General features: G+C 44.6%; 1 protein-coding gene across 1 annotated transcript in view; it reads left to right on the top strand.

The window, feature by feature from the left end:
• The window catches only part of hspa4l (heat shock protein family A (Hsp70) member 4 like), a 71,869-nt gene that overhangs the window by 35,457 nt on the left and 23,841 nt on the right, over positions 1-12,571 (top strand). Inside the window, exons 8-10 of the mRNA XM_033014545.1 lie at positions 2,031-2,107; positions 6,871-7,022; positions 8,810-8,916. Of these exons, the coding sequence (XP_032870436.1) occupies positions 2,031-2,107; positions 6,871-7,022; positions 8,810-8,916 (336 nt within the window). The remainder of the gene's footprint in view (positions 1-2,030; positions 2,108-6,870; positions 7,023-8,809; positions 8,917-12,571) is intronic.

The following is a 12,571-nucleotide window of genomic DNA, read 5'->3' as shown; positions in this document are numbered from 1 at the left end:
AAGAATGGAGCAACAGGGCTTGTATTCACTGGAATTTAGATGAGGGGATCTTATAGAAACATATACAATTATTAAGGGATTAGACACGCTAGATGCAGGAAACATGTTCCCGATGTTGGGAGAGTCCAGAATCAGGACCCACAGTTTAAGAATAACGGGTAGGCCATTTAGAACTTCGTTCGCTAGTGTGTCAGACGACGTATAGCTCGCTGTTGGCTTCTGTCGTTGTCCAACATGTTATCAGAATTGGTCGCCCGACTCGTCACGGAGTGCATCGTGTCGTTGTTTCTGGGGATCGCCACAAGGAGGCTTCTGTCATGATCCCCATTTAGAACTGAGATGAGGAAAAACTTTATCACAGTTGCGAATTTGGGAAATTCTCTGCCACAGTAGCAGGTCGATTCACTGGATGTATTCAGAAGAGTTCGATAGAGCTCTTTGGGCTAGCGGAATCAAGGAATATGGGTAAAAGACAGGAACGGGGTATTGATTGTGGATGATCAGCCATGAATGGCAGTGCTGGCTTATGCACCTATTATCTATAAAGTATTTTGATGGACTATACCTCAGCTTGTCTTGGCAACTGATTTACTTTTCTCTGCCTGAACATGAGTGGCAAACAGACCCCAGTCCATTACTGGCGAATCACTTCCTTCCATCCAATCCATCTTCATGGTGCATCATGAAGGCTGGAAGTACAGCCATGAGTGCCTGCCACTCTGTCCATTCCCATTTTTCTCTTCTGACTTGGATAACCAGACTTGAGAACTACATCATCTCCAATTATATCAGACTCTTGAGCCAATCTCCTCTTTCACACCTTCTTACTGGAGGTGTTGCCATGTTATCTTACTCTTAAGTACCTCAGTTATTCTGTTAACACGTTTTAGAATTTTTTTTTTTTTGCCTTGCACCATTTGACTGTTTTGCATTCAATGTTGTACTTGGTATCTATTATGTCCATTATTTACTCTGAGCTGCATGCAAACAAGGAATTTCATTGCTTCCTAATGTATATGACCAAATTGAATCCGAGTGCCAAAATACCAGGTGGTGACTTCCAGCAAGGTAGTCTAGCCAGCCCTTTGGGTCTTCTTCTTGCGTATGGCGTGCACAGCCTAAAGTTGTAGGACAACTTGTTCTATTTGATCTTATTTGATTGTGCACACAGGGTTGATTGCATTAGTCGAAACAGGGCGGTCCATGTGAAGGTTGCAATCTCTCACCCCCCCTTTGGGTCTGGGTTCCCCCTTCCCCACCTCCCAAGTGAGGAATACTGCTACTTAAAGGTGTAAAACAGTTACACAGCATGACCTTATCATGATCCATCAATCGAAGTATGCATTCTTTCTGTTACCAGTGAATTCTCCAATTCAACTTTGAGACACTATTGCAAACCCATAATCACGAAGGAAAAATAAAATTTGCATGGGAATGCCACCAGCACCTGTAAGTTCCCTTCCAATTCACATATGTGGATATATGTTGTTAGGTTTAAACACAGGGATTCCATATCCAATAGTGCAACTGGAATACCTGCATCAGCACAACTGCGGAGGTTGAAGGCAGGTTATGACTGCCTTGTCCGTAATACCTACATTTTAAGTGGAAAATAAAAGTCGCATTAGACCTGATCTCTTGTGAAAATAACTTTCCAAAAAAGATTAGGTGGTATGGATTGCTGCGGAAAAGTAATAATTAATTTCTACTCTATGCAGATTCAAGAATTGCCATGTTCTAATCAAAATCTCATAACTACGCTAATATTATATTTTAGTTAGGCTGCGTTAGTGATGGGAATGGTGCCGTACTTTACCATAATTAACCTAATTGAAATGCCATAAAGCTGGTGATATTGCTTAGTACTTTTAATAGATAAATATTTATAACTGAAACAGGATACCATTATAAGCTAATCATAGTCATACAGCGTGTAATTGGTCATTTATTTCCATTCCAAAATACTGTTTATGTTGAGAATTTTTTTAGCAAGAGTATAACATTGGAAAATTCCTGCCTTTCCTTTTCAGAGTACAGTTTGAAGAATTCTGCACTGCTCTTTTAAGCAGAGTGGAGGCCCCCTTAAAAAGCATTGTTGAACAAGTCAGTAAGTAGATCCCATTGTTTAACTTCTGTTAACTTGGATGTCTGCACTGTTCTTAAATTTCTTCATATAAAACGAAGGATTCTACGTTTAGAGTTTAGGTATACAGCGCGGAAAAGGGCCCTGTGACCCACCGAGTCCGTGCCGGCCAACGATCCCTATCCCTACACACACTAGGGACAATTTACAATTTTACCAAGCCAATTGACCTACAAACCAGTATGTCTTTTGGAGTGTGGGAGACTCCAGGGAAAACTCGCGGGGAAAACGTATAAACTTCGTACAGACAGCACCTGTACTGGATCAAACCCGGATCTCTGGCAAAGGAATTGCAGAAGTGTAGATCCATCCGGCTGTAAGGCAGCAACTCTACTGCTGTGCCACTGCAGCACAGGAATGGGCCCTTCGGCCCACAATGTTTATGCCGAACATGATGCCTAGTTAAACTGACTCATCTGTCTATACATGATCCATATCCCTCTATTCTGTGCATTTACACGTGCCTATTTAAAAGCCTCTGGAATGCCACTATCATATCTGCCTGCACCACTACCCCTGGAAAAGTGTTCCAAGTGTGCAAAAAAAAGTGTTTTGTTTTTTTAAATGTGCCCTGCACGTCTTCATTAAACTTTCCCTCTCTCAGTTTATAGCTATGCCTTCTAGTGTTGGACATTTCCACTCTGGGAAAGGTCCTGATTGTCTACGCCCTCGATACCGCTCATAATTTTATGTACTTCTATAAAGTCTCTCAACCTTCGATGTTCCTGAGAAAGCAATCCAAATCTATTCAACCTCTCCCTGTGGCTCAAATCCAGGCAGCATTCTGGTAAATCTTCAGTACACCCTCTGCAAAACCTCCACATCATTCCTGTAATGGGGCCATCAGAACTGCACGCAATATTCCAAATGCAGCCTAACCAAAATTCTATAGAGTAGCATCATGACCTTCTGACTCTTGTATTCAATTCGAGCAATATCTACTTGTGCCACTACCTTTAGTGCTAAGGGTCTTCCCATTAATTGTATACTTTTCCCCTGCATTTAACCTCCCAAAATGTATCACCTCACACTTGTTTGGGTTAAACTTCACCTGCAGTTTCCCCACCCATTTCTGCCGCTGATCTCTATCCCACTGTATCTTCTGACAGCATTCCTATGTCTGCAATTCCTCCAATTTTGGTGTCGTCAGCAAACTTACACAAGTAAATGTAGATGGGTTGGTGAGTATCACAAACAGCAGAGGTCCCAGCACAGATCCTTGTGGAAATCCACTGCTCACAGACCTCCAGCCAGAATATCTACCTTTCACAACAACCCTCTGTCTTTTATGAATAAGCCAGTTCTTAATCCAGCCTACGTTATCATAAGGTACACAAAATTGCTGGGGAAACTCAGCGGGTGCAGCAGCATCTATGGAGCGAAGGAAATAGGCGACGTTTCGGGCCGAAACCCTTCTTCAGACTCATAAGCCTTACTAAAATCCATATATACAACATACATTGCCCTAACTTCATCAATCTCCTTCGTCACCTCCTCAAAGAACACTCAATGAAGATAGTGAGACATGACCTGCTATGTACCTGCTGTGCTGGTTATTCCTAATTAGCCCATTCTCTTCCAAATGGGAATATTTCCCATCTCAAAGAATTCTGTCCATTAATTTTCCTACCACTGGCGTGAGGATCACTGGCCGATAGTTCCCAGGATTCTCTCTTTTCTTAAACAAAGAGTTGGCCACTCTTCAGGATTGAATATTCAATATTCAGGAGGGATAGAGAGAAAGGAGAAGGAGGTGGGGTAGCGTTGCTGATTAGAGAGGAGATTAACGCAGTGGAAAGGAAGGACATTAGTTTGGAGGATGTGGAATCGGTATGGGTAGAGCTGCGAAACACTAAGGGGCAGAAAACGCTGATGGGTGTTGTGTACAGGCCACCTAACAGTAGTAATGAAGTTGGAGATGGTATCAAACAGGAAATTAGAAATGCGTGCGACAAAGGCAAAACCGTTATAATGGGTGACTTCAATCTACATATAGATTGGGTGAATCAAATTGGCAGGGGTGCTGAGGAAGAGGATTTTTTGGAATGTATGCGGGGTAGTTATCTAAATCAACATGTAGAGGAACCAACGAGAGAGCAGGCTATTTTAGACTGGGTATTTAGTAATGAGGAAGGGTTAGTTAGCAGTCTTGTTGTACGTGCCCCCTTGGGCAAGAGTGACCATAATATGGTTGAGTTCTTCATTAGGATGGAGAGTGACATTGTTAATTCAGAAACAATGGTTCTGAACTTAAAGAAAGGTAACTTTGAGGGTATGAGACGTGAATTGGCCAAGATTGACTGGCAATTAATTCTAAAAGGGTTGACGGTGGATATGCATTGGAAGACATTTAAAGACTGCATGGATGAACTACAAAAATTGTTCATCCCAGTTTGGCAAAAGAATGAATCAGGGAAGGTAGTGCATCCGTGGATAACAAGGGAAATCAGGGATAGTATCAAAGCGAAGGATGATGCGTACAAATTAGCCAGAAAAGGCAGCATACCGGAGGACTGGGAGAAATTCAGAGACCAGCAGAGGAGGACAAAGGGCTTAATTAGGAAAGGAAAAATAGATTATGAAAGAAAACTGGCAGGGAACATAAAAACTGACTGCAAAAGTTTTTATAGATATGTGAAAAGAAAGAGATTAGTTAAAACAAATGTAGGTCCCTTGCAGTCAGAAACAGGTGAGTTGATCATGGGGAACAAGGATATGGCGGACCAATTGAATAACTACCTTGGTTCCGTCTTCACTAAGGAAGACATAAATAATCTGCCGGAAATAGCAGGGGACCGCGGATCAAAGGAGTTGGAGGAATTGAGTGAAATCCAGGTTAGCCGGGAAGTGGTGTTGGGTAAATTGAATGGATTAAAGGCCTGATAAATCCCCAGGGCCAGATAGGCTGCATCCCAGAGTACTTAAGGAAGTAGCTCCAGAAATAGTGGATGCATTAGTAATAATCTTTCAAAACTCTTAGATTCTGGAGTAGTTCCTGAGGATTGGCGGGTAGCAAACGTAACCCCACTTTTTAAGAAGGGAGGGAGAGAGAAAACGGGGAATTACAGACCAGTTAGTCTAACATCGGTAGTGGGGAAACTGCTAGAGTCAGTTATTAAAGATGGGATAGCAGCACATTTGGAAAGTGGTGAAATCATTGGACAAAGTCAGCATGTTTTACAAAAGGTAAATCATGTCTGACGAATCTTATAGAATTTTTCGAGGATGTAACTAGTAGCGTGGATAGGGGAGAACCAGTGGATGTGGTGTATCTGGACTTCCAGAAGGCTTTCGACAAGGTCCCACATAAGAGATTAGTATACAAACTTAAAGCACACGGCATTGGGGGTTCAGTATTGATGTGGATAGAGAACTGGCTGGCAAACAGGAAGCAAAGAGTAGGAGTAAACGGGTCCTTTTCACAATGGCAGGCAGTGACTAGTGGGGTACCGCAAGGCTCAGTGCTGGGACCCCAGCTATTTACAATATATATTAATGATCTGGATGAGGGAATTGAAGGCAATATCTCCAAGTTTGCGGATGACACTAAGCTGGGGGGCAGTGTTAGCTGTGAGGAGGATGCTAGGAGACTGCAAGGTGACTTGGATAGGCTGGGTGAGTGGGCAAATGTTTGGCAGATGCAGTATAATGTGGATAAATGTGAGGTTATCCACTTTGGTGGCAAAAACAGGAAAGCAGACTATTATCTAAATGGTGGCCGACTAGGAATAGGGGAGATGCAGCGAGACCTGGGTGTCATGGTACACCAGTCATTGAAAGTGGGCATGCAGGTGCAGCAGGCAGTGAAGAAAGCGAATGGTATGTTAGCTTTCATAGCAAAAGGATTTGAGTATAGGAGCAGGGAGGTTCTACTGCAGTTGTACAGGGTCTTGGTGAGACCACACCTGGAGTATTGCGTACAGTTTTGGTCTCCAAATCTGAGGAAGGACATTATTACCATTGAGGGAGTGCAGAGAAGGTTCACCAGACTGATTCCTGGGATGTCAGGACTGTCGTATGAAGAAAGACTGGATAGACTTGGTTTGTACTCTCTAGAATTTAGGAGATTGAGAGGGGATCTTATAGAAACTTACAAAATTCTTAAGGGGTTGGACAGGCTAGATGCAGGAAGATTGCTCCCGATGTTGGGGAAGTCCAGGACAAGGGGTCACAGCTTAAGGATAAGGGGGAAATCCTTTAAAACCGAGATGAGAAGAACTTTTTTCACACAGAGAGTGGTGAATCTCTGGAACTCTCTGCCACAGAGGGTAGTCGAGGCCAGTCATTGGCTATATTTAAGAGGGAGTTTGATGTGGCCCTTGTGGCTAAGGGGATCAGAGGGTATGGAGAGAAGGCAGGTACGGGATACTGAGTTGGATGATCAGCCATGATCATATTGAATGGTGCAGGCTCGAAGGGCCGAATGGCTAATTCCTGCACCTAATTTCTATGTTCAGTCCACTGGGACCTCGGCCATCAAGGCCTCTGCATTCTCCTCTCTTGCCTCCCTCAATAACTTGGGACTTATCCACTTAATACTCTTTAAGAGCCTCAGGACCACCTCCTTCTAGATCTTATACTACCCTAGCACTTGTTAATTGTTAAGCACTTGGTCAGTACATGATAGTAAAACATGTTAGAATTTAAAAAGCACCATTTATTTTTGCAAAGTATTCATATGTTGCAAATTATTTTACCTACTAGTAACTGATGTATTTCAAATATAGAATTGCCGTTTGAAGATATCTATTCTGTCGAAATTTTGGGGGGTGCAACAAGAAGTCCAGCTGTGAAGGAGAGAATTGCAAAGTTCTTTCACAAAGAAGTGAGCACAACCCTCAATGCGGATGAAGCTGTGGCAAGAGGATGTGCACTGCAGGTATGTTTCTTGCAAGTGTGTGATTATATAAATTTAAAAATGATCCTTTTTTTTGCTGGAGATTGGTTACTGTATCATGTTTGTCATCTTCCCCTTTCTCTGGATTGCATGTAATTTATATTTTGATGTAATTCTCAACGGAAGTTTTCCTGGATATTGTTTTGTAGTTGGCAGCAGAGCAGTGATGATTTAAAATGTACTGCTTGGGAGGAAATGTGAAAGACTACAAGGGAATGATAGTCAGGTTATTTCTACTAAGAAGCATTATTGATGTGATGGACTGAATGGCTGAAGTGCTGTAAGAATTTGTTATAGTCATATTGCACAGAAATGGACCATTCAGCCCAATTCATCCACGCAAGAGCTTTTGGGTCAGGTCACTGGAAAGTGCACAGCTGGTGGTTGGATGCTGCCATAAAATTTGCACAGTTGTCAAGAACTGATGGTGTTGGGGTAGCGTGGTGGTGTGGAAGTTATCAATCCACCGGGTGGCGCCAGCATTGGCTGCCTCGCCAAGTCTGTCCTTTCCTTCTTTGTGTTTTAATTGTATGTGTTAAATGTATTGTTTTAGTGTTATTTGGCTTGTTTTATGTGGGGGGGGGGGGGGGGGGGGGGGTATTGGTGGAAACTTTTTCTAATCTCTTACCTTGACGGAGATGCAATTTTATTATTTTTGAGTTTTTGTTTTTCCCTGTATCGTATCTCTGTCCGCGCTGCGGCCTAACATTGAGGAGTTGGCGGCCTCTGCTGGAGACCGATTTTGAGAGCTCCACCACGGTCGTCTGCGGACTTACCATCGCGGAGCTTGCGATCCCTTTGCCTCGGAGCTCCAATCATGGGTGCTGGTGTAAATAGACTTCGGGAAGTCCAAGCTGCAGGAGTTTCGATCGTTCGACGCGGGGGGCTTCAACCGCCGGCTGCAGGAGTCGCGATCGCCCTGATGGATAAATCGCCCCGCGGGAGAATAAAGAGGAAGTAGATTGGACATTATTGCCTTCCATCACAGTGAGGGATGTGGGGAATCTGCTGTGGTGGATGTTTATGTTAACTTATGTAGCTGTGTGTCTTGCTGCTTTTTTTTTCGTATGGCTGAATGGTAATTTGCTTAATGTACCTTAATTGGTATATGTGACAATAAAAGACCTTTGAAGAAAAAGCCTGTTCCACAATGTTGGAGTGATGGGAGGTGAGCAGATGAGAACTTTCATAATGATTACTGCTTGGGGCTGAGAATTGTAACTGGGAGTTTGGGGCAGGTGTGAGCTGTAGCCTTTAGAAATCGTGAAAGTAAATTGAGGTCGGGGAGCCTTGAAGGGATGCAGAAGGACCGAGATAAGTAGTGGAGTTAGCTTTAAAGGGTTTAGTAAGATGCTGTAGTTCTGGACATGCATAAATTAGTTCAAATTTCCCCCAGAATGCACAAAGAGCATTGAGGGTGACTTTTAAAAGAAAAAGTGCAATATATTTTCAGCAAGTCGCAAAACATATTTGCTTCTACAGAGAAAATCAGATTTTCAATATCATGAAGAAAAATGATCCAATTCAATTGAATTTCTATATTAACTGTATTGAGCTCTTAATGGAAACAAATCCGGCTCTCTGTTTTCCTCAGCTTCTCTGAGTAACTAGTAAGGCAAAAGCTATTTTCTGTAAACCCAGTTAAAGGTAGTATTATTGTCTAGTTCAAATTGAATCTCATTTTATTGACAGTAATTGTTTTTCAAACATTAATTGATGTTACAGTAATTATAATTACATTACTCTTTTTTTTGTCTCTCCCTATCCAGTGTGCAATTCTTTCACCAGCATTTAAAGTGCGTGAATTTTCCATCACAGATGTGGCTCCCTTTCCAATCACGTTGAAATGGAAAAATTCAACTGAAGAAGGGCTTGGGTGAGTATCTATATTTAAGTTTATTAGAAAGCAAACTGCCAAAGAAACTTGGCAGTCGAGCGGCATCCGTGAAGCTAAAGGGATTGTCAATATCTCTGGTTGAGACCCTGAAACTGGCCTTGTCCCTTTGCCTCTACAGATGCTACTCAACTCATTGAGTTGTTGCAGCAGTTTGCTTTTGCTCCAATTTTGTAGCAGTGCTATGTCTTGTCTGTCTTTATTTTAAAATACTTGCAAGTTTATCAGTCAGTGCTTTTCCTGGAATATATTGCTGGGACAGTAATCTTTTTACCATGAAGTCAGAATTGAGGATGTTTATTGTGCAAAGTTCAGTTCCTGCTGCAGCTCTTCAGCAAATGAAATGAGTCATGCCTGCTCGTAACAAGATGTAGTCAATGTTCAGGCATGGACAGATAAATAACAACTAATGTTTGCACCACAAAATGTATGGCATTGCCCATCTCTGTCTAAAGAGTCTAAAGATTTAAGAAACAGTTGGACAGGTACATGGATAGGACAGATTTGGAGGGTTATGGACCAAGCGTAGGCAAGTGGGACAAGGGTAGCTGGGACATTGTTGCGGGTGAGTTGGGCTGAAAGGCCTGTTGCCACACTGTATTACTCTATGACTATCTACTATTGACATTATCTTCAAGCTCCTAGGATTCACCTAACCAGCCATATACTGTAACTCCAAGAGTTCAAAAGTGTACCCTGCAGTGAGTGACTTTCTTGCGGACACCCCAAAGCCTTTCCGATAACTTCAAATTGCATGTCGGAAGAATGATGCAGCACTCTGCCTGAATGAAGAGAGCTGAAGCAATATGCTAGTGTGACAATGTCCAAACAAATCGGCCTACTTGATTGACATTGTACTGACAACTAAACATTCATTCCCAACATAACCATCACACAGAGACTACAATGTTCATCTATTTATTTGGCCATGCTACTTTGACTGTCCCACATGGCAATTTTTTTCGGCGATAGCCTGCGTCATCAGGGTCGCCGAAGGATTTTGAACATTTCAAAATCCAGTGGCGACAAAATAAATGTTGCGACACATGAGGAATCACGCCGTGACCTTTTCGGTGCCTGATACGTCAGTCAGTGATGCCAGCAGTCACCGAAAAAATCGTCAAATGGGACAGGCCCTTAAATATACCACATCCACTGGTTCCTTCTCATCTCCTCTGTTGGATGTGCCCATCATGAACTCCAATAGCTTATTCAAACATGATTATCCACACTGACTGCTTAATTACTGTTCTTAGAAACATTTAACACTTGAATACACTTAGCCTTGTATAGAATTAACATTTCTTAGAATTGGAAAATAGACAAGACAGTTTTAATAGCAGAAACAATGGAGGAAGGATGGCTAGAACAAAAGGAATGTATAAATGGGTTAATGAGTAGTTATAACCCTATTATCTTGTCTTATAACTTAGTAGAAAGGTGGTGTGTGGAAGGAGACCCGAGTGCATATAGTGTTTGCTGCTTTTATTTCAGTTCAGAATCATCTCCTTGTTAAGCGTTGAAGGCAAGATCTTCTTCAGCATAGTGGCGAGGCACTGACCAACTTCCTCTCCAGCAATGGCTACACCGACAGCTCAGTGCAAAAGGGAGGCTTGTCTGGAGTGCTGGGGTGTCTAGAGCACACGGGAGTGGTGACACAGCTCATCAGAGAAGCCAGGGAGAACAAGGGAAACCTGACAGTGCTCTGGCTTGACCTGGCCAACGCCTACGGTTCCATCCCGCACAAGCTGATCCAGACAGTCATGGCCAAGCATCATGTGCCGGGCCAAGTGTCAGATCTCATCCTGGACTATTACAACCAGTTCAGCATGAGAGTCTCATCAGGGTCAGTAACATCAGAGTGGCACAGACTGGAGGTTGGGATCATCACAGGCTGTACCATCTCTGTGATCCTTGTTGCCTTGGCGATGAACATGATCGTCAAGTCTGCTAAGCCAGAGTGCCGGGGCCCTCGGACCAAGTCAGGAGTGCGCCAACCACCAATCAGAGCCTTCATGGACGACCTGACTGTCACCACTGAGTCAGTGCCAGGAGGCAGGTGGATCCTGCAGGGGTTGGAGAAACTGATTGGATGGGCAAGGATGAGGTTTAAGCCAGGAAAATTAAGGTCACTGGTGCTGAAGAAGGGCAAGTCATGGACAGGTTCCGCTTCAGCATCGAAGGACAATCCCAACTGTCTCCGAAAGGCCAGTGAAGAGTCTTGGCAAGGTGTTTAACAGCAGCCTGAAGGATACAGCATCTGTCCAGGCAACCTGTCAGGAGCTGGAGAGTTGGTTGAGAGCAGTGGACCGGTCGGGGCTTCCCGGCAAGTTCAAGGCATAGATTTATCAGCATGATGTCCTGCCAAGGATACTCTGGCCACTGCTTGTCTACAAAGTCCCAATATCCATCGTAGAGAGATTGGAGAGGAAAGTCAGCAGCTTTCTCAGAAGGTGGTTGGGACTGCCCAGGAGCCTTAGCAGCATCGCCCTTTACGGAAATAACACCAAGCTCCAGCTGCCCCTGAAGTCCCTAGAGGAGGAGTTCAAGGTAACTCGGGCCAGAGAGGTGATGCTGTACAGGGACTCCAGCGACCCCAAGGTGGCTCAGGCAGGGGTGGAGGTGAAAACTGGGAGGAAGTGGAGAGCCGGCGATGCCGTGCTGCAAGCGGAGTCTCGGATACGCCGCAGAGTCCTGGTGGGAGCAGTGACTCGGGGAAGAGCTGGTCTGGGAATCTTCCTATCTCCACAGTTAGACAAGGCCAAGGGGAAGGAGAGGCGCAGGCTGGTCCAGGAGGAAGTGAGGGCAGTGGTGGAGGAGGAGAGGTGTACCAGAGCAGTTGGATTGAGGCAGCAGGGAGCCTGGACAAGGTGGGAGCAGGCCATGGACCGAAATATCACATGGACTGAGCTCTGGCAGGCTGAACCACAGCGCATCAAGTTCCTGGTCCAGGCAGTGTATGATGTCCTGCCCAGCCCATCGAACCTCTTCATCTGGGGCAAAGCGGAATCTCCATATTTCCCGCAATGCTCAGGCAAGGGGACGTTGGAACACATCCTGAGCTTCTGCCCGACGGCTCTTGGGCAGGGCCGGTACACATGGCGTCGCAACCAGGTTCTTAAACCCATTGCAGAAGCCATCAGCATGGGAATCAGCAGCTGCAGACTAGCACGCCCCACCACCCAGATGATCACCTTCGTGAAGGCCGGAGTGCAGCCGCCAAGAGCCACAGCAGTAGGGAATCCGTCAGGAATCCTGGCGACTGCGCAGGACTGGCAGCTTTCTGTGGACCTGGTGAAACAGTTGATGTTCCCACAGCACATTGCCACGATAACCTGAGGCCAGACATCCTCCTGGTCTCAGAGGTGATAAAAAACATTGTCTTGTTGGAACTGACAGTGCTGTGGGAGGACCGTCTGGAGGAGGTCCACAAGAGGAAGATGAAGAGCTGGTCATAGACTGCCGTAAGCAGGGCTGGAAGGTAAGGTGTATGCCCATCGAGGTTGGCTGCAGAGGTTTTGCAGGGCAATCGCTCTACAAAGCCTTGAGTGCACTGGGCATCAACGGAGTGGCGAGGAGAAGAGCCATCAAGAACACCACAGAGGCAGCAGAGAAGGCCTCGAGATGGCTCTGGATC

The sequence above is a fragment of the Amblyraja radiata genome, chromosome 1 (genome assembly GCF_010909765.2).
Source record: "Amblyraja radiata isolate CabotCenter1 chromosome 1, sAmbRad1.1.pri, whole genome shotgun sequence".
NCBI lineage: Eukaryota > Metazoa > Chordata > Chondrichthyes > Rajiformes > Rajidae > Amblyraja > Amblyraja radiata.
The sequence above is the reverse complement of the archived record's forward strand: the minus strand, read 5'-3'. Positions and strand labels throughout refer to the sequence as shown.